This window comes from Leptodactylus fuscus, chromosome 10, assembly GCF_031893055.1.
Source record: "Leptodactylus fuscus isolate aLepFus1 chromosome 10, aLepFus1.hap2, whole genome shotgun sequence".
In the NCBI taxonomy this organism is placed as follows: Eukaryota; Metazoa; Chordata; class Amphibia; order Anura; family Leptodactylidae; genus Leptodactylus; species Leptodactylus fuscus.
In genome coordinates, this window is record NC_134274.1 from 87,157,671 (window position 1) to 87,183,269 (window position 25,599).

At 52.6% G+C, this 25,599-nt stretch overlaps 2 protein-coding genes across 2 annotated transcripts in view; one reads left to right on the top strand and one right to left on the bottom strand.

Annotated features, from left to right (window-relative positions):
* Window positions 1-6,560, top strand: part of LOC142219352 (uncharacterized) — a 52,763-nt gene extending 46,203 nt beyond the window's left edge. Inside the window, exons 12-15 of the mRNA XM_075288345.1 lie at window positions 3,203-3,253; window positions 3,375-3,467; window positions 4,992-5,088; window positions 5,935-6,560. Of these exons, the coding sequence (XP_075144446.1) occupies window positions 3,203-3,253; window positions 3,375-3,467; window positions 4,992-5,088; window positions 5,935-5,942 (249 nt within the window). The 3' untranslated portion in view covers window positions 5,943-6,560. The remainder of the gene's footprint in view (window positions 1-3,202; window positions 3,254-3,374; window positions 3,468-4,991; window positions 5,089-5,934) is intronic.
* A 2,625-nt stretch (window positions 6,561-9,185) lies between these two features.
* Window positions 9,186-14,660, bottom strand: LOC142219334 (uncharacterized). The gene is made up of 7 exons (XM_075288310.1): window positions 14,611-14,660; window positions 13,844-13,975; window positions 12,909-13,094; window positions 12,705-12,828; window positions 12,555-12,634; window positions 12,351-12,465; window positions 9,186-10,773 (listed from the first exon to the last, which is right to left on the bottom strand). Exons 2-7 carry the CDS (start codon window positions 13,919-13,921, stop codon window positions 9,218-9,220), a joined length of 2,139 nt encoding a protein of 712 aa, XP_075144411.1. The 5' UTR covers window positions 13,922-13,975; window positions 14,611-14,660; the 3' UTR covers window positions 9,186-9,217.
* Between the last annotated feature and the right edge of the window lie 10,939 nt (window positions 14,661-25,599).

Consider the following 25,599-nt stretch of genomic DNA (forward strand, 5'->3'; position numbering starts at 1 on the left):
CACTCGGATACGTGCACACTCGCTCACATGCATACACTCGGATACGTGCACACTAGCTCACATGTATACACTCAGATACGTGCACACTCGCTCACATGCACACACTCAGATACGTGCGCACACACCCAGATACGTGCACACTCGCTCACATGCACACCCTCAGATACGTGCACACTCGCTCACATGCACACCCTCAGATACGTGCACACTCACATGCATACACTCAGATACGTGCACACTCGCTCACATGCACACCCTCAGATACGTGCACACTCGCTCACATGCACACACTCAGATACGTGCACACTCCCTCACATGCACACACTCAGATACGTGCACACTCGCTCACATGCACACCCTCAGATACGTGCACACTCCCTCACATGCACACCCTCAGATACGTGCACACTCGCTCACATGCACACACTCAGATACGTGCACACTCCCTCACATGCACACCCTCGGATACGTGCACACTCCCTCACATGTATACACTCGGATACGTGCACACTCGCTCACATGCATACACTCGGATACGTGCACACTAGCTCACATGTATACACTCAGATACGTGCACACTCGCTCACATGCACACACTCAGATACGTGCGCACACACTCAGATACGTGCACACTCGCTCACATGCACACCCTCAGATACGTGCACACTCACATGCATACACTCAGATACGTGCACACTCGCTCACATGCACACCCTCAGATACGTGCACACTCGCTCACATGCACACCCTCAGATACGTGCACACTCGCTCACATGCATACACTCGGATACGTGCACACTCACATGCATACACTCGGATACGTGCACACTCGCTCACATGCACACCCTCAGATACGTGCACACTAGCTCACATGTATACACTCAGATACGTGCACACTCGCTCACATGCACACACTCAGATACGTGCACACTCGCTCACATGCACACCCTCAGATACGTGCACACTCGCTCACATGCATACACTCGGATACGTGCACACTCGCTCACATGCACACCCTCAGATACGTGCACACTCGCTCACATGCACACCCTCAGATACGTGCACACTCCCTCACATGCACACCCTCAGATACGTGCACACTCGTTCACATGTATACACTCGGATACGTGCACACTCGCTCACATGCATACACTCAGATACGTGCACACTCGCTCACATGCACACACTCAGATACGTGCACACTCGCTCACATGCACACACTCAGATACGTGCACACTCCCTCACATGCACACACTCAGATACGTGCACACTCGCTCACATGCACACCCTCAGATACGTGCACACTCCCTCACATGCACACCCTCAGATACGTGCACACTAGCTCACATGTATACACTCAGATACGTGCACACTCGCTCACATGCACACACTCAGATACGTGCACACTCGCTCACATGCACACCCTCAGATACGTGCACACTCGCTCACATGCATACACTCGGATACGTGCACACTCACATGCATACACTCGGATACGTGCACACTCGCTCACATGCACACCCTCGGATACGTGCACACTCGCTCACATGCACACCCTCAGATACGTGCACACTCGCTCACATGCACACCCTCAGATACGTGCACACTCGCTCACATGCACACCCTCAGATACGTGCACACTCGCTCACATGCACACACTCAGATACGTGCACACTCGCTCACATGCACACACTCAGATACGTGCACACTCCCTCACATGCACACACTCAGATACGTGCACACTCGCTCACATGCACACCCTCAGATACGTGCACACTCCCTCACATGCACACCCTCAGATACGTGCACACTAGCTCACATGTATACACTCAGATACGTGCACACTCGCTCACATGCACACACTCAGATACGTGCACACTCGCTCACATGCACACCCTCAGATACGTGCACACTCGCTCACATGCATACACTCGGATACGTGCACACTCACATGCATACACTCGGATACGTGCACACTCGCTCACATGTATACACTCGGATACGTGCACACTCGCTCACATGCACACCCTCGGATACGTGCACACTCGCTCACATGCACACCCTCGGATACGTGCACACTCGCTCACATGCACACCCTCAGATACGTGCACACTCGCTCACATGCACACCCTCAGATACGTGCACACTCGCTCACATGCACACCCTCAGATACGTGCACACTCGCTCACATGCACACCCTCAGATACGTGCACACTCGCTCACATGCACACCCTCAGATACGTACTCGCTCACATGCACACCCTCAGATACGTGCACACTCACATGCACACCCTCAGATACGTGCACACTCACATGCACACCCTCAGATACGTGCACACTCACATGCACACCCTCAGATACGTGCACACTCACATGCACACCCTCAGATACGTGCACACTCGCTCACATGCACACCCTCAGATACGTGCACGCTCACATGCACACCCTCAGATACGTGCACGCTCACATGCACACCCTCAGATACGTGCACACTCGCTCACATGCACACCCTCAGATACGTGCACACTCACATGCACACCCTCAGATACGTGCACACTCACATGCACACCCTCAGATACGTGCACACTCGCTCACATGCACACCCTCAGATACGTGCACACTCGCTCACATGCACACCCTCAGATACGTGCACTCACATGCACACCCTCAGATACGTGCACACTCGCTCACATGCACACCCTCAGATACGTGCACACTCGCTCACATGCACACACTCAGATACGTGCACACTTGCTCACATGCGCACACGTATACATACAGTATTGTTGTTGAGGCCGCTTCATTCCAGGGTCTCCATCTCATCAGTGTATCTGACTGTGACTTTCTCACTTGATAGTCGCCAACCCCCTCCCCCCCCCCCCATTCCTTGGCTTTGGCTGGCCATGCACTGGCTCCGGTGACCCCAGCGGCCGCTCATTGGTCTCTGCAGTCACATGTTGGATACTAATGATGTCTCAGCAATGGCCTCACTGATCCCAATGATTTACTGCCGAGGTCACCTGAGTCCTGGCACTTCTGGCCCGAGCAGTCAGTGGTGACAATCTTCTCCTCCATCTCCTCCACCTTAAGCTTTCTAAGACGTCTCGTCCGCTCTTGTGTCTTCTAAGCTGAGAATATTTAGCAATGATTTGATGCAGAACCTTTGGAGACTTCACTTCATTCTCACTGTTTGGTTTTTCAGCCACCACAGAACACACCTCAGGGCGACACCGACTTCTCCGACTCCGAGGAGGTAAGGGGATCCTTCACTTAGCAGACGCCTGACTGGTTTTGTCTTATTTGTTGGGCGGTTTGAAGGGGTTTCTGTGATTTGGTCGGTTCAGGAGATTTACCTGCTCTTTTGGTTTAACCAGACGGTGTCTGATAGTGAAGACTATGAAGACGATGAGAGCCTGTCCGAAACTGAGACTGAAGATGAAGTTCCCTTGTCGAAAATAAATGACCCGGTACGTTGTATAAACACAAGGGGGCGCTCACTAAGAGTGACATTGTACACCCTGGTCTTATGTGTCCTGCAGGCATCACATAGACTGTGCCAGGTACTGACATCTGCTTCACCTCCGAGTCAGTGGCCTGAGGATCAACCCAAGGCCAAGGAGCCACGAAGCGAAACGCGGCAGGAAAACGGTGCGGCAGATTCATGGAGACTGCTGTTACTTACACACGTCATCATAGCCCCCAAGTAGGGGGAGGGTGTGGCCCCCACATAGTATAATGCCCCCTCAGTGGCCCCCACATAGTATAATGCCCCCCTCAGTGGCCCCCACATAGTATAATGCCCCCCTCAGTGGCCCCCACATAGTATAATGCCCCCACATAGTATAATGCCCCCCTCAGTGGCCCCCACATAGTATAATGCCCCCCTCAGTGGCCCCCACATAGTATAATGCCCCCCTCAGTGGCCCCCACATAGTATAATGCCCCCACATAGTATAATGCCCCCTCAGTGGCCCCCACATAGTATAATGCCCCCACATAGTATAATGCCCCCTCAGTGGCCCCCACATAGTATAATGCCCCCACATAGTATAATGCCCCCACATAGTATAATGCCCCCTCATAGTATAATGCCCCCTCAGTGGTCCCCACATAGTATAATTGCCCCCTCAGTGGCCCCCACATAGTATAATTGCCCCCTCAGTGGCCCCCACATAGTATAATGCCCCCTCAGTGGCCCCCACATAGTATAATTGCCCCCTCAGTGGCCCCCACATAGTATAATGCCCCCACATAGTATAATGCCCCCTCAGTGGCCCCCACATAGTATAATTGCCCCCTCAGTGGCCCCCACATAGTATAATGCCCCCACATAGTATAATGCCCCCTCATAGTATAATGCCCCCTCAGTGGTCCCCACATAGTATAATGCCCCCTCAGTGGCCCCCACATAGTATAATGCCCCCTCAGTGGCCCCCACATAGTATAATGCCCCCTCAGTGGCCCCCACATAGTATAATGCCCCCTCAGTCTCCCCCACATAGTATAATGCCCCCTCAGTGGCCCCCACATAGTATAATGCCCCCTCAGTGGCCCCCACATAGTATAATGCCCCCTCAGTGGCCCCCACATACTCCTGCAGTGACATTGCACATTTATCTGCCCCTTCTCCACTGGCCCCTCAGACTTTATATAGTAAGGTTCTTCTCCAGTTGCCCGCACAGTCTCGTCCCCTTTAGTATATATTAAATTAAGAAAAGAGAACAAACTTTCCTTCCCCCTGCTCTGTCTCTGTGTCCGGCAGTGTCAGGGCGCTCCAGGCGTTCTATAAGTGACGTCACTACATTGCACCTACTGGCCCCGGACACGAGAGCAGGGGAGGGTTGGCTTCTACTCGGCTCCTCGGAGGTCAATATGAAAATTTGATTTGGGGTTGGAAACCCCCTTTACAGACCAATGTTTGTCGGCCATTGGCTGTGCATGTGAGCGATGATGTAAGACGTCTCCTGAATACATTCGTTGTTTTTCTCTAGGACCTGCAAGTTCTCTTGAATAGGTTACGGAAAATGGTGAAGGAGTCTGAAGATTACAACCCGCAGTGCTTCCAGAACGATCCGGAGTGGGGACCAGGTGAGAACCCTCCATGGCCAAGAATGGTGTAGATGTGGACATTGTACAAGTAGACTGCTGCTGCCTTGTCCCAGTGAGGTCCCGCCCCTGCCCACCTTGTCCTGCTGAGGTCCCGCCCCTGCCTGCCTTGTTACACTGAGGTCCCACCCCTGCCCGCCTTGTCACGCTGAGGTCCCACCCCTGCCTTGTTACACTGAGGTCCCACCCCTGCCCGCCTTGTGCTGAGCCCCCCGGCCCACCTTGTCCCACTCAGGGTCTGCTTCTGCCTGCCTTGTCACGCTGAGGTCCCACCCCTGCCTGCCTTGTCATGCTGAGGTCCCACCCCTGCCTGCCTTGTCATGCTGAGGTCCCACCCCTGCCCGCCTTGTCGTGCTGAGCCCCCCGGCCCACCTTGTCCCACTCAGGGTCTGCTTCTGCCCGCCTTGTCGCGCTGAGGTCTCGCTCCTGCTCTCTCAGGTCGGGATTTTCCCCTGTATGAGGCACCGCATATCCTGCTCCTGCCCGCCTTGTCACGCTGAGGTCCCGCCCCTGCCCGCCTTGTCACGCTGAGGTCCCGCCCCTGCCTGCCTTGTCACGCTGAAGTTCTGCCCCTGCCTACCTTGTCACGCTGAAGTCCTGCCCCTGCCCACCTTGTCACGCTGAGGTCCCGCTCCTGTTGGCATTCCTGATCTCTCGGGTTGGGATCTCCCCCTGTATGAGGCCCCACATATCCCGCTTCTCCATGTCCTGCTGTGGCCTGGTGTGAGCCCTGGGGCGGTTCTGTTCCATTGTGTCAGATCAGTGTGTGCAGCTGGATTGGTCTTTTATGGGGGGGTTTTCTGTTAACCCTTTCCTCTTCTCTTCTAGGATGTTGATACGCGCGGCCTAGACATCCTCCGTGTGTTACACATGGCGCGTGTGACCCCAATCGCCCCCCAGTTCCATCATGCCTGGTTTATATAAAGCAGAAGGAAACTTTTATTTATTTTCTGATAAATCTGTCGCCCGGATGAAGGGAAGAAACCTCACAAGATGCTTCGCTGAGGAGAAGAGGCGGCTCTGAGGATTTCTTCTATCTGTACTTCTGATCTGAGTGTGTCCTGATCAGTATAGAGTGGGGTCTATGGAGAGGGGACGGGGAAGAGCTGGCTGTAGTCTCCTTCTCCCTCCTTCCCTCTCCATAGACTTCTTTTGTACAAATTCGATCAGTGGCAGGAGGAGAAAACAGAAGTGAAGAAACAGAGAGAACATGTGAAGTGTATGGAAGGTTTTATCGTCACCGCAACTACGGATTCAGGACAAATAACAAAAAGTTTAGTTACGGTGGAACCGGACGCTTTACCTCGGACCTCATAGAAATGACGGCGGAGTTTACTGGATGGAGGAGACCCTGCCGCGGACTTCACATCAAAGACTCCAGCATTTGTTTTATATATGTATAGTTTTTCAATTTTCTTTTTTATGAATTGTAAAGATGTAGAATTATACAGTGAGAAATAGAACCGGATTTACAAATTATAGCTATTGCTTTACATGTATGTGTGTACGTGTATAACTGCGTGTGTTTATGGGTGTGTGCATGCATATATATCCTATTAATATTATAAAGGTGAAAGTTTGTGAGTTTGGATGTTTGTTCCTCAATCACAGCCAAACGGCTGAATGGATTTTGGGGAAATTTCACACACACCAACATATTGCCCAGAAAAAGGTTATAGGCTACTTTAAATGTGGGTCACTCACCCCAAATCACCACAGTCACCCTCCAAAGAACCCTCCAGAATGGCTGTAGAGGCTGGCATTCCGCCAGCGCTGGTCTGTGCACGCACCTCCTATTGGTGCATGGCAGGCTGTGGGCGGGCTCTGGAGTGAGGGCTGCGGCACCATAGGTTGGGGGCTGAAGGTGGGCGTGCCGATTCAGCAGGGACACAGTGAGCAAGATGGCAGCAGCCCACATGGTGCTGCAGCTATGCCAGGCCACCTACACGGACGGCTAAGGAGGAGGCTGCTGCACCCGACACACCACATAATAGGTAAGTGCAGCGGGTACAGGGGGTTGGGGAGGGGGTGTCCCTAGGGATCAACCACATTCCCCAGCTTCATGTCCGTCCCCTCCCCCCCTACATCGGCCCCAGTGTAGTTGTATTGTAGTTGGACTCACCTTGCCACGCTCCCCCTCCGCTCACTCGCTGCACATAGATGCCGGGCTGCGTATGGCAGGTAGACTGCAATACAGGTGCCAGTATTTGCCAATGCACGGTATATTGCAGTCTACCTGCCTAGGCTGCAATAGAAGTGAAAGACTGACAGGCCAGGAAGGCAGCGCAAGGCTTCCAGCTGTCACAGCAACCTGACGCCAGACCCCGCTCTGCCTCCTATATGCCACACGCAGCCAGCCGCCCGACACCGATGTGGAGAGAGCGGCGGGGGAGCGTGGCAAGGTGAGTCCAACTACATATACTATATTACTATATATATATATATATATATATATATATATATTAATGTGTATGAGTGTATATTTGTGTATGCGTGCGTGAATATGTGTGTGCATGTATGTATTCGTGTATAGATGCATGTGTGTATGCGTCTATGTATGTGCGTGCATGCTTGTATATATGTGCAAGTATGTATGTGTGTTTGCGTATATATATATATATATATATATATATATATATAGTTAGTGTGCATGTGTATGTATAAGGAAAAATATCTTTGTACCGTATTAGCCAGTGGATATGAAATAAAAATGTTTACGTATTGCGAGCTTTCGGGATACTACAGCTATCCCTTCATCAGGCCGGTATGAAGGAACGGCTTTAGTATCCCGAAGGCTCGCAATATGTCATCATTTTTTAAGTTAGCCATTAATAAAGGCATCAACTACTGAGGACTTCTCCAAAAATTTACTGTATGTGTGTGTGTGTGCTTCTATATATGTACAAGCATGTATGTATGAGTGTGTATGTATGCATGTGTGTATATGTGTGTGTGTGTGTATGTATATATATATATGTCATTTTCTGCAAGTGCTGTACGATGTCTTCACATAAAGGGTTTTCTTGGGTTATTGATAGATTAATTATAGTAATATCAGATTGGGTTGGGGTCTGTCCGCCATCATCCCCACGACCAGCAGCTGATACACAAAGAAAGGAGCAGGAAGTGGACAGCGATTAGATGGCTGATAAACTCCTGGCTAGTATACACCATCCAATATGAGAAGACAGGGTATAAACATGGAGGCTGTCACCAGAAACCTGCTAAGGTATGGGATGCATGGGCCCCCCAAGGCCTGGAAGTGCAGAGGTCAGAGCGGTTAGAGAAAGCCCCTCCAACCCCCTAAAAATCCAGCAACCACTATGACAGAGGAGACAAAACCTCCACCTACAGGCAGACGAAGAAGCCTGGACTGCAGGGAAGAAGCGTCACCACACTAGAGGGAGGGCTGAGTGCGGCCTAGGCCTGGAAAAAGCCAGGGACTAAATCAGCTTAGGCCTGCCGCAGCAGGAAGGACCCTGCACCAAAATATGTAAGAGGTGAGAAGGGCCTGGAAATCTCACCCTCATCGGAGAGGAGCCCGGGACACCCCAGAAGTGACACAGTAAGGGAACCTACCATAGGAACATGGCAGAAACTAACCGTGCTGCAGTATATGGGAGCTTGGAAGGGTCACAGTATTGCAGAATGCTGCTGTGTACTCGGAGGGACATTAGGTGGCAGCAGAGAGAAGGCGGGGCCTAGCAGAGGAGGGGTCTGCTTATTCACCGATCCAATGTCTACAAGTGCGAGCGGGGTCACCCCTTCAGTAAACTCACCCTCATAGTGAGATTACCAACACTGCGGCTGCAGGGGAACCCTAATTACCTGACTAAATATGGGGGTGCACACTGAGGACCCCCCATAATCTGAAAGAGAAAAGAAGGAACGAAAATTAAGTATTGGCCATCTGGGCGGAGCCAACACTTTATTTCCTAGTGTCAGGCTCCAGCGGCCGGGCCTATACCCCGTTATCCTATTACATGATGATATTCACCCGTCCCCTAGCGAAGTCTACCCTAAGGTGAGGAAGCAGGACACAAGACACAGTCCAAGGAGAATGGGATCTTTATTGTCCTGATTGCCGCCTGCAGAGACATCACCATCACTCCTAAACCTGTTCCTGAGATGTGGGAGGGGGGGGTAACATCAAGGCCTTCGTGTGAACCCCCTGATGTTTGACTAGATTCTTCTTCTGCTTGAAGCGCCTCCCGCAGTCAGCGCATTGATACGGCTCCTCGCCCGTGTGGATCCTGTAATGCGTCACCAGGTTGGACTTATTGGTGAAACGCCTCCCGCATTCTGTACAGGAGAAGGGCTTCTCGCCCGTGTGCACCCTGCGGTGTTTCGCCAGATTCGAGCTGGCTGCAAAACACTTTCCGCACTCGGCGCAGACGACGGGGTTCTCGATTCGGTGCAATATCTGATGCTGGAAAAGAGCAGATTTCTCCGTGAAGCGCTCGCCGCAGTCCGCACAAAGGAAAGAGCGGCCATTGTTGTGGATCTTCTGGTGCCGGGCCAGATCCGACTTCAGTTTGAAGCTTTTACCGCATTCCGGACACGGGAACGGTTTATCGTCCGTGTGAGTTCTCCAATGTCGGATGAGACCTGACTTGTTGGTGAAAGATTTGTCACACTGCGAGCACGGGAACATCTTGACGGCGCGGTGGCTCATCCTGTGCTCATACAGAGTAGACTTGTGGGTAAACGTTTTGCCACATTCGGAACACGAAAATGGCCGCTCGCCTGTGTGCATTCTCTGATGCTCTACAAGGCTCGTCCTTTTGGAGAAACCTTTCCCGCACTCCGAGCAGGAGAACGGCTTCTCCCCCGTGTGACGGCGCCGATGGTCCACAAGGTTTGATCTCTGGCGGAAACGTTTTCCACACTCTGGGCACGAAAACGGCTTCTCACCCGTGTGGATTCTCTGGTGACTGATAAACGTCGACTTAAAGGTAAAGCACTTGCCACAGTCGGCGCACGAGAACGGTTTGGTGCCCGTGTGGTTCCTCCGATGCTCCACCAGCCCCGATTTATAGGCAAAACACTTCCCGCAGTCCGGGCACGTGAATGGTTTCAGTCCTGTGTGAATTCTCTGATGTTCTACAAGGGCAGACCGATGCTTAAAGGACTTGCCGCACTCCAGACACGGGAAGGGTTTCTCCCCGGTGTGGATTCTCTGGTGCTGATTCAGCGTGGACTTATGGGAAAAGCATTTGCCGCAGTACGAACAAGCAAATGGCTTCTCCCCCGTGTGTATCCTCCGATGTTCGGTCAGAGAAGATTTTACCGAGAAGGATTTCCCGCAATCGGAGCAATGAAACGGCTTCAAGCCCGCGTGAGTCTTCTTATGTTCGGCAAGCGTCCATCTTCGCGTAAACCGCTTCCCGCATTGCGAACACGAGAATGGCTTCGCCCCGCTGTGACTCTTCTGGTGATCAATAAGAGATGATTTATGGGAGAAACGCTTCCCACAATCTGAACATGATAAGCTTGTATCCTCCTCTGGGGACGGACCAAGAGCGCCGATGCCGGGATGACCAGAAGAATACGCTCCTCGTTCAGGATGTGGAGCTGGGATCATGTCGGATGGGACAGGTCGCGTACTGTCTGTTTCCCCCATTTCGCAACAGTGAGAGTCATTGGGTGAGATTCTAGAGCTGCCATCTGTAGGATACAAGAAATCAGAAATTACGGTCAATTTTTGGTTGACAATTTTGTTGCCCTGTCATGATAACCATCGCCTGCTACTTCCACCACGCAACGGGAAAAACCGTGGTCAAGAATAGAAAGTGTTGAAAAAAAACATTGGTCAATAAGAGGTTAAAGGGTTGGTTCCACAATATCAACCATAGGTCTGATGGTGACCCTGTACCCAGATCTGCCATAAAGAACATCTCTCCACACACGAAGCTTATCTGTAGAGATGAGGATTACCTTTATTTAGGGGGGATGTCACTCACCCAGCTCTTTGGGGCTCGATCTGGTCGGGATCCCTGTCAGCTTGTGATATGCGGGAGCTGACTTTTTCCCATAGGAATGCATTGGCCAGCGTTGATTGGCTGAATGTCACATAGAGTACAGCATTCGGCCAATCAACACTGGTTCTGCTAGAGGAGGCGGAGTCTAAGATTTGTCCACAGCAGTTTCCATTGTGGTCTGATCTCAGATGTAGCAGTGCTGACACCGCAGAAGCGGCAGAGCTCAGCACACACAGAGATGCAGCAGAGCTGAGTGTGCAGCAGGGTTCAACGCAGCACTGCGGAGATGTAGCAGTGATGGCCATTCGCTCAGCTTGGCTGCATCTTCGGCATAGGAATGCATTGACCAGCGTTGATTGGTCGAATGCCATACAGAGTACAGCATTCAGCCAATCAACACTGGTACTGCTGGTGGAGGCGGAGTCTAAGATCGGTCCACAGCAGTCTCCATTCTGGTCCGATAAAAGACTCTGCCTCCTCTGCCAGAACCAGCGTTGATTGGTCGAATGCTGTTCTCTGTATGGCATTCGGCCAATCAACGCTGGTCAATGCATTCCTATGGGAAAAAGTCAGCTCCGGCATATCACAAGCTGACAGGGATCCCAATGTAATACAGGGACTTTGGTGTGTTAGATGCCCCCAGACATGCTTCCCCTGCTGGCCCAGTTACATTGCAGAGGTGTCGGCATCATTTCCTGGGGTGTCATAGTGGACTTGGTGACTCTCCTGAGGTGAATGGTGGGATCCCCTGAAACGCAGCATTTTCTCCCATAGACTATAATGGGGTTCCATATTCGTTCCAATAGTCCAATATTGAGGGGCTATTCGAAATGAATATCGAATATCTGCCGAAAATTTGGATAAAAAAGTCAAAAAAAATTGGTATGGAAAAAATAAAAATAACTGGAGTAGTCCACGGATGGAAAGAGGGAGGTGGGATCTGGTCACTACTAAACATATAGAGAGTGTGTGCTACACCTCTCTGTCCCGGACATGCAGCAGATGATGACGTCATGGAGGGAAAACAAGTCAAACTTGTGCACTTTACCAACAGAAGTCTATGGAGACGACGAGCGACACATAACTTCAATGGACACAAAAAAAGATGATGGAAACGGCTCCTAAGAGAACTGGTGGAAGTGACTATGAGAGCTGCAGGAAAGGTCATACAATAATCGGTACGATGACCCCATGAGGTCTCCTACCCCTGCTATAGATCAGTATTATTGGACAGTGGGAATAACCTCCGCAGCGCTTACTCACGTGGGCCGATATCTGTAGGACATTCCTCCTCCTTACACCTCCGGTCGCCGCAGTCATACGGCGCGCCGACTTCTCCCGCTATAACCTCAGCTTTGACCACGATCGGGAAATCATCCTAAGAATAAGAGATAAGGAATAGGAATGACAGGGCGGGGTATCCGTCTGGACCCGACGTAAAGGTAAGGACTGAGTATTTTTACCTACTTGGTCATCTAGTGGGACCTCGAGGTTTTCTAGGAGAGGACTCGGCCGTCTCTCTGGTGTATTCCTGGTAGTAAACCTGTCTGTAGAAACATTCACTGAATACATGGTGTATACAAGGGAGCGGACACTGTATATAGTCAGGTCTCTTACCTGGTGATGGGAGGGGCTGGTGGTCGTCCATCATCACCTCCTTGTACAGATCCTTGTGTCCTTCTATATACTCCCACTCCACCATGGAGAAATAGACGGAGACGTCCTGACACCTTATAGGAACCTGACAACACAATGATACCGTCATCCCCCGACACGTCACCCCTCGTGTTACTGTCTAATACCCCCGGCAGCAGCGCTCACCTCTCCGCTCAGCAGCTCAGTGATCTTGTTGGTCAGCTCCAGGATCTTTTGATCACTGCTCCTCTCATGTAGCAAGAACAGAGATGGAGGAATCATGGCCGGGCTTTGGGTCTTGCTCGGTTTTCCCGAGACTTGATGGTTGGTAGAGGTAACATGGTGGTCAAACGTCTTCAATGGTCCATAGTCCTATGTAAGGTGACCGACAAGAAGGGTCATTATGTCCTGATACCCATACACAATGCTCTGGGGTTACTCAGCGATGGGATCCGAAATTTACATGCAAAGCAGGGCAATCACATAGAGGTTGTATGTCCTCATGTATATCCTCATGTATGTCCTGATATATGTCCTCATGTATGTCCTCATGTATATCCTGATATATGTCCTCATGTATGTCCTCATGTATATCCTGATATATGTCCTCATGTATGTCCTCATGTATATCCTGATATATGTCCTCATGTATGTCCTCATGTATATCCTGATATATGTCCTCATGTATGTCCTCATGTATATCCTGATATATGTCCTCATGTATGTCCTCATGTATGTCCTGATATATGTCCTCATGTATGTCCTCATGTATATCCTGATATATGTCCTCATGTATGTCCCCATGTATGTCCTCATGTCTGAGAGAGTTTCCTACAGTGTGTCGCCCTAGACCAGGGATCAGTAACCTTCAGCGCTCCAGCTGCTGTGAAACTACAACTCCCAGCATGCTCCACTCACTTCTATGGGCGTTCCAAGTACAGCAGAGCCAGTGTGCATGCTGGGAGTTGTAGTTTTGCAACAGCTGGAGTGCCGAAGGTTGCCGACCCCTGCCCTGGACTGTATAAACCACCATGAGAATCGATTGGGGGTCCTAATGGGGGCCGGGACCGATGTAAGTGCCGACAACGTGAATGCAGCAATGAATGACTCTATAGCGTTACCTCGCCCGTCAGTATGTAGATGATCTCTAAGGTCAGACTTAAGATCTCGTCATCCAGGCGGCGGCTTTTCTTGTCCATTCTTCATCAGTCGCAGAATCTTCTTGCAGACAATCCGGCCATGAGGAGAGGATTCTGCAGAGACAGAGGAGACGTTACTATACACTATATATATATATATATACTATAGACAGAGAGCGGGGCTGAGCCGTGTGCTGTGCGGTCGCAGGATTGTATTGACGGATCCATCAATAGTGTGACTGCGGGCCAAGGCTGTGCAATAGATGGAAAGGTTCTTCCTCTGACATTGGGGATCAGTCTCGTGGGGTCCGGCGGGCTCTGCCCATCATAGCGGCGCGACCTGGAGTCTCGGCATATTCGGGTGCTGCCTGGGCCTCTCCTAGGTGTAACCCCAACCCGCCTGCTGTGACGCGGATACAGCGTGGTTTAACAAGAGGTGGCGCCCCCTACTGGATACCTGATGTTACCCCTCCGGTCAGGTCCTGTTCAGTATTCCCCAGCACCGCTATGAGGACTACAAGTCCCAGCATGCTCCACTCTTACTCCGCTTTGTCCTGTCCCCCACATGCGGCACGTGGCACTAGTGCGGTGGCTCAGACATCGACCCCATATATACTAGTGACCCACAACGTGCGCCCTCAGAACATGCACCGGAGGATATTCAATGGCTGATGTGCTATTACACGTGTGCACAGCTAGGGGGGGCCACATGCACTGCTCACATAGAACAGGCAGTTATATACTGTTACCTCTTCCAGGAGACACTGAGGACCTGCACCTGGTCATGTGACAGGAAACCAAGAGCCAAGAACTGGCGCTCACGTGACAGCACTCCCGTCACCCCCAGAGCAGCCGAAGGCTACAAGAAAATGGCGCCGCTCTACTTCCTGCACATTATCGCTTGTCTCTATAGAAGGGTTCGGGCGGAAGGCGCGGTCTCGAGGAGCGACATGATGTTAGATTGACGGGAGCGTGACGTCAGGGTATCACGTGCATCACTGTGGGCGGGAACGAGAAACGGGAAAACATAGGCGGCGACATGTCGGGCACGTGGCCAATCACGTGCTGGGGGCGGGGCCCGGATCCGCGGGGTGCTTTGGGAGATGCGCTTATCTGAGGTGTCTGATTGGCTGCTGCCCGGTCATGTGACTAATAAGAATAATAAAGGAAGGCTATGATGTATATATACGTGTGTGATTGTGTGTATAGTAATACTGGGTGGAAAAAAGGAAACCTCTAGCGCCACCTTGTGGATCCCCCTATAACAGCTGGAGCTATTGGGGCAGGGTTATGTTGTATGGCGGTATATTCAGCTATGAGGACACAAGTCTTCATAAATCTGCCCCATTGTAAAGCCAGACTGGAACATGTCCCCCAAACAGAAGCGGCGCCCCCTGCTGCTTGCTGTTCTGAGGTTATTGCCCCCCCTCAGTGTACTGGTTTGGCTGCTATAGCTCCTTAGCTAGACTTCCTTATGGTGTGCAGCGTCTCACAGAACGTACCTGCTATACTAGGAATCCTAAGCAAGAGACAAAGTCATTTATACTCCCCTTCTGTTGTCTGTTCTGGGCCTCCTCGCTGCCTCCTGCACCTCCCTGCTCCGTCCTGCGCCTCCACTCTGCGTCCTGCGTCTCCTCGCTGTGTCCTGCGCCTCCACTCTGCGTCCTGCACCTCCCTGCTCCGTCCTGCGCCTCCACTCTGCATCCTGCGTCTCCTCGCTGTGTCCTGCACCTCCTCGCTGCGTCCTGCCCGTCCTCGCTGCGTCCTGCGTCTCCTCGGTGCATCCTGCGCCTCCACTCTGCGTCTCCTCACTGTGTCCTGCGTCTCCTCGCTGCGTCCTGCGTCTCCTCGTATGTCCTGCGCCTCCACTCTGCGTCCTGCGTCTCCTCGCTGTGTCCTGCACCTCCTCGCTGCGTCCTGCCCGTCCTCGCTGCGTCCTGCGTCTCCTCGCTGCGTCCTGCGTCTCCTCGGTGCATCCTGCGCCTCCACTCTGCGTCCTGCGTCTCCTCACTGTGTCCTGCGTCTCCTCGCTGCGTCCTGTGTCTCCTCGTATGTCCTGCACCTCCACTCTGCGTCCTGCGTCTCCTCGCTGTGTCCTGAGCCTCCTCTCTGCGTCCTGCGCCTCCTCGCTGCATCCTGCGCCTCCACTCTGCGTCCCGCGTCTCCTCGCTGCATCCTGCGCCGCCTCGCTGTGTCCTGCTTCTCCTCGTTGCGTCCTGCGTCTCCTCGCTGCGTCCTGCGCCTCCTCGCTGCATCCTGCGTCTCCTCGCTGCATCCTGTGACTCCTAGCTGCCTGCTGCTTCTCCTCACTGCGTCCTGTGCCTCCTCGCTGCCTGCTGCGTCCTGCGTCTCCTCGCTCCATCCTGCGCCTCCTCACTGCATCCTGCATCTCCTCGCTGCGTCCTGCGCCTCCCTGCTGCGTCCTGCACCTCCTCGCTGTGTCCTGCGCCTCCCCGCTGCTTCCTGCGTCTCCTCGGTGCATCCTGCGCCTCCACTCTGCGTCCTGCGTCTCCTCGCTGTGTCCTGCACCTCCTCGCTGCGTCCTGCCCGTCCTCGCTGCGTCCTGCGTCTCCTCGTATGTCCTGCTCCTCCACTCTGCGTCCTGCATCTCCTCGATGTGTCCTGAGCCTCCTCGCTGCGTCCTGCCCGTCCTCGCTGCGTCCTGCGCTTCCCTGCTGCGTCCTGCGCCTCCTCACTGCATCCTGCACCTCCCTGCTGCGTCCTGCACCTCCTCGCTGCGTCCTGCGCCTCCTCACTGCATCCTTGCCTCCTCGCTGCGTCCTGCGCCTCCTCGCTGTGTCCTGCGTATCCTCGCTGCGTCCTGCGTCTCCTCCCTGTGTCTCCTCCCTGCATCCTGCGTCTCCTCGCTGTGTCCTGCACCTCCTCGCTGTATCCTGCATCTCCTCCCTGCGTCTCCATGCTGCGTCCTGCGCCTCCTCGCTTCGTCCTGCGCCTCCTCGCTGCGTCCTGCGTATCCTCGCTGCTTCCTGCGCCTCCTCGCTGCCTCCTCCCTGCGTCTCCTCGCTGCATCCTGCGCCTCCTCGCTGCGTCCTGCGTCTCCTCCCTGCGTCCTGTGTCTCCTCGCTGCGTCCTGCGCCTCCTCGCTGTGTCCTGCGCCTCCACTCTGCGTCCTGCATCTCCTCGATGTGTAACTGAGCCTCCTCGCTGCGTCCTGCCCGTCCTCGCTGCGTCCTGCGCTTCCCTGCTGCGTCCTGCGCCTCCTCACTGCATCCTGCACCTCCCTGCTGCGTCCTGCACCTCCTCGTTGCGTCCTGCGCCTCCTCACTGCATCCTGCGCCTCCTCGCTGCGTCCTGCGCCTCCTCGCTGTGTCCTGCGTATCCTCGCTGCGTCCTGCGCCTCCTCGCTGCGTCCTGCGTCTCCTCCCTGCGTCCTGCGTCTCCTCCCTGCATCCTGCGTCTCCTCGCTGTGTCCTGCACCTCCTCGCTGTGTCCTGCATCTCCTCCCTGCGTCTCCATGCTGCGTCCTGCGCCTCCTCGCTGCGTCCTGTGCCTCCTCGCTGCGTCCTGCGTCTCCTCGCTGCATCCTGTGCCTCCTCGCTGCGTCCTGCGTCTCCTCCCTGCGTCCTGTGTCTCCTCGCTGCGTCCTGCGCCTCCTCGCTGTGTCCTGCGCCTCCTCGCTGTGTCCTGCGCCTCCTCGCTGCGCCCTGCGCCTCCTTGCTGCGTCCTGCGCCTCCATGCTGCGTCTCCTCGCTGCATCCTGCACCTCCCCGCTGTGTCCTGCGTCTCCTCGCTGCGCCCTGCGCCTCCACGCTGCGTCCTGCGCCTCCTCGCTGCGTCCTGCATTTCCTCCCTGCGTCCTGCGTCTCCTCGCTGCTTCCTGGATCTCCTCGCTGCGTCCTGCGCCTCCTCGCTGCCTCCTGCGTCTCCTCGCTGCGTCTTGCATCTCCTCGCTGCTTCCTGCGTCTCCTCACTGCGTCCTGGATCTCCTCGCTGCGTCCTGCGCCTCCTCCCTGCGTCCTGCTTCTCCTCACTGCGTCCTGCGCCTCCACGCTGTGTCCTGCGTCTCCTCGTTGCATCCTGCGCCTCCTCGCTGCGTCCTGCGTCTCCTCCCTGCGTCCTGCTTCTCCTCGTTGCATCCTGCACCTCCCTGCTGTGTCCTGCGTCTCCTCGCTCCGTCCTGCGTCTCCTCGCTGCGTCCTGCGTCTCCTCGCTAGGTCCTGCACCTCCTCTTTGCGTCCTGCGTCTCCTCGCTGCGTCCTGCGTCTCCTCCCTGCGTCCTGCTTCTCCTCGCTGCGTCCTGCGCCTCCACGCTGTGTCCTGCGTCTCCTCACTGCGTCCTGCGTCTCCTCTCGCTGTGTCCTGAGTCTCCTCGCTGCATCCTGCCTCTCCTCGCTCCATCCTGCGTCTCCTCACTGGCGGGGGTCGAACAACCAAAACACAGGGGTCGCCTAAAGCCATCGGAAAATACATATTTCCGATGGCTTTAGCCGCTGAGAAGCCGCACTATGGTTTCAGTAGCACTTTTCAGCTGGAACGCACACCGTTATGGACGTGCATTCCAAACGGAATGCCTGCGTGCATGCGCGGACATGATAGCATCATCCATCCGGTGACTGCGGAGAGAGCGGTGAGGGAGCGTTGGAAGGTGAGTATAAGTGGTGTTTTTTTTGTGTTAAATTAAGTCGGAACATAATAAATGGGGCCCATGAAACTGGGGGGAGAACGGCATGACACTGGGGCAGATGAAGGGGGGGGGGACAGCATGACACTAGAGTAGATGAAAGGGGGGAGAACTGCATGACACTGGGGCAGATGAAGGGGGGGAGAACTGCATGACATTGGGGCAGATGAAGGGGGGGAGAACAGCATGACATTGGGGCAGATGAAGGGGGGGAGAACTGCATGACACTGGGGCAGATGAAGGGGAGGGGGAACAGCATGACACTGGAGCAGATGAAGGGGGGGAGAACAGCATGACATTGGGGCAGATGAAGGGGGGGAGAACTGCATGACACTGGGGCAGATGAAGGGGGGGAGAACTGCATGACATTGGGGCAGATGAAGGGGGGGAGAACAGCATGACACTGGGGCAGATGAAGGGGGGGAGAACTGCATGACACTGAGGCAGATGAAGGGGGGGAGAACAGCATGACACTGAGGCAGATGAAGGGGGGGAGAATGGCATGACACTGGGGCAGATGAAGGGGGGGAGAACAGCATGACACTGGGGCAGATGAAGGGGGGGAGAACTGCATGACATTGGGGCAGATGAAGGGGGGAGAACAGCATAACATCGGGGGAGATGAAGGGGGGGAGAACTGCATGACACTGGGGCAGATGAAGGGGAGGGGGAACAGCATGACACTGGAGCAGATGAAGGGGGAGAACGGCATGACACTGGGGCAGATGAAGGGGGGAGAACGGCATGACACTGGAGCAGATGAAGGGGGGGAGAACTTGTCAGGATACGGAGTCGCCGCGGTCTCCTTGCTGCGCGGCGCCTCCCTGGGAGACGTGTTAGGAGTTCTATTGGGTGTGCTTAGGTCATTAAGGGTTAATCTTTTCCTTGCCTTCAGTCTCCATGTCATTAGCCATCAGGTGTGTTCTCTGCTGCTATTTAAACCCCACCCAGGCATGGATCCTTGCCAGCCATTCACTTTGGGTTTCCTGGTCCCCCTGCTCAGTCTGTTTCCCTGTCTGTTTGTATTCGGTCTGTTCCTTGGTTTTTAGACCCGGCTTGTATTTTTGACTATCCCTTGTCTTTTGATTCGGTACCTTTATTATATCTCCTGGCTTGACCTCTTGCTCGTCTGACCTCACCTTCTCTTCTGTGTCTTGCTGGGACTTGTGGTCCTCCCTGGTTCCATGCTGTTTAGTCTTTTGTTTTGCATTGCAGTTACACTGTGCTTTCTGTTTAGGTGTGACCCCGTGACTCCAGTCCCTAGGACTTTCAGGGCCTCCTCTTCCCTTATCCTAGCCGCCGGGATAGAAGCGTAAGGAGTCGTGGTAGGCGCACTTCAATTAGGAAGTGAATGGGTCTGCCTCATCTCAGATATTACAGCATAGTTGTAGCTGCAGGGTCTACGACCCCTTTTGTCATTAGTTGCACAGTGTTGCTTTCCCAGCTGTGTCACTTTGCACTGCCTGACCCTGACTCCAATCCTTACATAATGGCTGGCCCTTACCCTAGGCAGACCGCCCGGCGGTTTAGTGTGGATGCCGAACACTCTGTAACTGACCGCCTGGACGAACTGTCAAGGCAGGTGCAGGGCATGGCTGGGTTAATTAACCAAGTCTCGCAGCGTCTGGAGGCTTTGCCTGATCCAGCATCAGCCGCTGCAGGTTCTTCTATTCAAACGCCAGTTCTTCCCATATTGAATACCCGTCAGGATCCTAAAATGCTCTTGCCTGACCGTTTTGACGGTAAACCAGACAGATTCCGAACATTTCGGGAATCTTGCCATTTATTTTTTCGTTTTAATTTCCTTTCTTCTGAAGCAGAGCAGGTGGCGCTGGTGGTGTCCCTTCTAAGAGGGTCACCACAAGACTGGGCCTTGGCTCTACCTGCTGGAGCTCCTGAATGGAATTCGTTAAATACGTTTTTTCAAACATTAGGTCAGATTTATGATGACCCTAATAGAGTTGCCTTGGCCGAGTCCCATCTCTTGTCTATTCAGCAGGGAGTTAGAACTGCCGAGGACTATTGTACGGAGTTTCGTCAGTGGAGCTCTCAGTCAGGGTGGACAGACAGACCTTTGTTAACCCTTTTTAGACAAGGCTTATCTGATTCTGTAAAAGATGCTCTAGTAAGTCATCCAGTCCCTGAAAATCTAGGAGACTTTATGTCCTTGGCTATTTCTATTGATAGAAGGCTTAGGGAAAGGCGTAGAGAGAAATTAAGCAAACCTGGGTCCTCAGCTAAATCCTGGTCTGTCCTTTCGGAACCTATACCTCCTTCTGCTGTCCCTACCTCTAGTCCTATACCTGAAGAAGAACCGATGATATTGGGGTCCACAACCGCCTCCAGGAGAAAGTATCGCCTAGAAAACGCTCTGTGTCTGTATTGCGGCAAACCTGGACATATCCTGAGAAACTGTCCAACCAGACCTAAACCACCGCCGGGAAAACGCCAATGCCTGAGTGATTTCCAGGAGGGTCACTCAGGCACACAGGTACCTCCTAATAATATTGAGAAATGTTTACTCCCTGCTATTCTTGTTAATGGTAACAAAACTTTTGCATGTCAGGCGATGGTGGATTCAGGTGCCGCCATGAACTTCATCCATGAAGTGGTGGCGCAAGCTCTAGGAATTGAATTAATTCCCTTGAAATACCCATTTCAGGTATCTGGAGCAGATCTAACCCCTTTGTCTGAAGGGAAAATCTTAGCCCGTACTGCTGAGGTGCAGTTTTTTGTCGGCAGTTTACATGTTGAAAAAGTGTCATTTTTTGTTATGAAAAAACTGGCTGCAGATGTTATTCTTGGTTTACCCTGGTTGCGTGTACATAATCCAGTGTTTGATTGGGAAACTTCGGAGTTGGTTAGATGGGGAGATTCCTGTACTTCTCATATTAATACTGTTTGTACTATCAAAAATGATATCAAAATTCCGGAATTTATTACCGAGTTCAAAGACGTCTTTGACGAGCTCAGTGCGGAGGCCTTGCCTCCACATCGACCTTATGACTGCGCAATTGATTTGGTTCCTGGAGCTAAACTACCCAAAGGTCGCATTTTTAACCTTTCAGCTCCAGAGCGCGAGTCCATGCGCCAGTACATTAAAGAGAGCCTATCTAAAGGACATATCCGACCTTCAGTTTCTCCTGTGGGGGCGGGGTTTTTCTTTGTTGAAAAAAAAGATGGTGGCCTCCGACCTTGTATTGACTACAGGGAATTGAATAAAATTACGGTCAAAGACCAACATCCTCTGCCACTCATCCCGGATCTTTTTAAGCAGGTGGTGGGGGCTCGATGGTTTTCTAAAATTGACCTCCGCGGAGCTTACAACTTGATTCGGATAAGAGACGGGGATGAGTGGAAAACCGCATTTAATACCCCTGAAGGTCATTTTGGATACCTAGTTATGCCTTTTGGTTTGAGCAATGCTCCGGCGGTATTTCAACGTTTTGTGAATGACATTTTTAGGGATCTGTTAGGTAGATATCTAGTAATTTATTTAGATGACATCCTCATACTCTCACCGGACTGGGAGTCACATCAGCAACATGTAAAAGAGGTTCTTCTTAGGCTACGGCAAAACCACCTCTGTGCTAAGTTATCCAAGTGTCAATTTGGAGTCCAGGAGATAGGTTTTTTGGGATACATCCTTACTCCTGGTACCATTGGTATGGATCCCAGAAAGGTATCTGCAGTACTTGAATGGGAGAAACCTACTACCTTAAAAGAAGTTCAAAGGTTTCGCCAACTATTACCGAAAATTTATCCAAAATTTTTCTTCTATTGTTAAACCTCTCACCGATTTGACCAAAAAGGGGGCGGATCCTGCCTCCTGGACACCGGAGACGGAGGTAGCGTTCGCCACCTTAAAACAACTTTTTACTTCTGCCCCAGTCCTGGTCCATCCTGAACCTGAATTGCCCCTTTATTGTAGAGGTTGATGCTTCAGAAGTAGGTGTAGGAGCCGTCCTGTCTCAGGGCACTGAACCATTTACCAACCTCCAACCTATCGCCTACTTTTCCAGGAGGTTCTCCACTACCGAGGCCAATTATGATGTTGGCAATAGAGAGCTTCTGGCGATTAAGTGGGCCTTTGAAGAGTGGAGACACTTCCTGGAGGGGGCCAGACATAAAATTACTGTACTAACTGACCACAAAAACTTATTATATTTAGACAAGGCGAGAAGATTAAATCCCCGTCAAGCCAGGTGGGATCTATTTTTCACTAGGTTCCACTTTGTAATTACCTACTGTCCCGGCTCAAAGAATACTAAAGCAGGTGCCTTGTCTAGAAGTTTTGGTCTTAGTGGTAGTTCTGATGGGGAACCTGAAAATATACTTGCTCCTGGGGTGGTAGTGGCAGTTTTGACCTCGGATCTTGAAACCCGTATTCTCAACACTCAGGATGCGGCCCCTAGTGCGTTACCACCAGGTAAATTGTTTGTCCCTAGTCACCTCCGCTTGGAGCTCTTAGAGGAGATCCACTCCTCTGTTCTGGCGGGTCATCCAGGCATTGCTGGTACTGGGAATCTGTTATCACGTACGTATTGGTGGCTATCTTGGCAACGGGATGTAAAAAATTTTGTTCATTCTTGCGAGACCTGTGCCAGATCTAAGGTGCCCCATGAACTTCCAGCGGGTCTTTTACATCCACTCCCGCTACCCAATAGACCCTGGTCACACATCTCCATGGATTTTATTACCGATCTCCCGTCCTCTAAAGGGAAATCGGTAATTTGGGTTGTAGTAGATCGTTTTTCTAAGATGTCCCACTTTGTTGCCTTGAAAAAATTGCCTTCAGCTAAATTGTTGGCCTGGTTGTTTATCCGTCACATTTTACGTCTGCATGGTATTCCTTCTAATGTGGTGTCGGACAGGGGCGTACAGTTTGTGTTGTCCAGGTTTTGGAAAGCCTTTTGTAACAGGTTGGGAGTCTCTCTTTCTTTCTTCTCAGCCTTCCACCCAGAGACTAACGGTCAAACAGAGAGATTGAATCAATCTTTGGAACAGTATTTGAGGTGCTTTGTGTCTGATTGCCAAGACAAATGGAGTGAATATTTGCCCATGGCTGAGTTTGCACTAAATAATCATGTCAACTCCTCGACTCGGTCGTCTCCTTTCCACATTAACTATGGTTTTCACCCCAGATTCTCCTCAGGAACAGGTAATGAATTTGCCTTTTCCTCAGTAGAGGACGTTGCTAAATCTCTCTGTACTGTATGGGCTGAAAGCCTGGCATCGCTGAGAAAAGCCCAGGCTAATCAAGTAAATTTCGCCAACAGAAAGCGCCGCCCTGGGCCTGACTTTGCGGTGGGTGACAAGGTCTGGTTATCCACTAAAAATCTCCAACTTCGTGTTCCATCTTCTAAGTTTGCCCCGCGTTTTATTGGTCCATATCCCATTTCAACCCTGTGTCATTCAAATTATCACTTCCTAGGTCCCTCCATATTCACCCAGTTTTTCATAAGTCCCTACTCAAAAAGTATGTTCCGGCAATGGTCACTCGTTCCCCACCCGAACCCGTGATCGTTCAGGGGGAACTAGAGTATGAGGTGGAACGGGTCATTGATTCACGCAGAGTGCGGAATTCCCTTCAGTTCCTCATACACTGGAAGGGGTATGGACCAGAGGAGCGTGTTTGGGTGGCAGCCAGAGACCTTCACGCTTCTAGATTGGTGGAGAAGTTTTACCGTTCTTACCCTACTAAGCCAGGGGGTCCTCTTGAGGGTCCGGAGGCCCCTCCTCAAAGGGGGGGTACTGTCAGGATACGGAGTCGCGGCGGTCTCCTTGCTGCGCGGCGTCTCCCTGGGAGACGTGTTAGGAGTTCTATTGGGTGTGCTTAGGTCATTAAGGGTTAATCTTTTCCTTGCCTTCAGTCTCCATGTCATTAGCCATCAGGTGTGTTCTCTGCTGCTATTTAATCCCCACCCAGGCATGGATCCTTGCCAGCCATTCACTTTGGGTTTCCTGGTCCCCCTGCTCAGTCTGTTTCCCTGTCTGTTTGTATTCGGTCTGTTCCTTGGTTTGTATACCCGGCTTGTATTTTTGGCTATCCCTTGTCTTTTGATTCGGTACCTTTATTATATCTCCTGGCTTGACCTCTTGCTCGTCTGACCTCGCCTTCTCTTCTGTGTCTTGCTGGGACTTGTGGTCCTCCCTGGTTCCATGCTGTTTAGTCTTTTGTTTTGCATTGCAGTTACACTGTGCTTTCTGTTTAGGTGTGACCCCTGTGACTCCAGTCCCTAGGACTTTCAGGGCCTCCTCTTCCCTGACCCTAGCCGCCTGGACAGTAGCATGGGAGTCGTGGTAGGCGCACTTCAATTAGGAAGTGCATGGGTCTGCCTCATCTCAGATATTACAGCATAGTTATAGCTGCAGGGCCTACGACCCCTTTTGTCATTAGTTGCACAGTGTTGCTTTCCCAGCTGTGTCACTTTGCACTGCCTGACCCTGACTCCAATCCTTACAGAACTGCATGACACTGAGGCAGATGAAGGGGGGGGGAGAACGGCATGACACTGGGGCAGATGAAGGGAGGGGGGAGAACTGCATGACACTGAGGCAGATGAAGGGGGGGGAGAACTGCATGACACTGAGGCAGATGAAGGGGGGAGGGGAACGGCATGACACTGAGGCAGATGAAGGGGGAGAGAACGGCATGACACTGGAGCAGATGAAGGGGGGGAGAACTGCATGACACTGAGGCAGATGAAGGGGGGGAGAACGGCATGACACTGGAGCAGATGAAGGGGGGGAGAACTGCATGACACTGAGGCAGATGAAGGGGGGGAGAACGGCATGACACTGGAGCAGATGAAGGGGGGGGGAGAACTGCATGACACTGAGGCAGATGAAGGGGGGGAGAACGGCATGACACTGAGGCAGATGAAGGGGTGGAGAACGGCATGACACTGGAGCAGATGAAGGGGGGGAGAACTGCATGACACTGAGGCAGATGAAGGGGGGGAGAACGGCATGACACTGGAGCAGATGAAGGGGGGGAGAACTGCATGACACTGAGGCAGATGAAGGGGGGGAGAACGGCATGACACTGGAGAAGATGAAAGGGGGGAGAACGGCATGACACTGGGGCAGATGA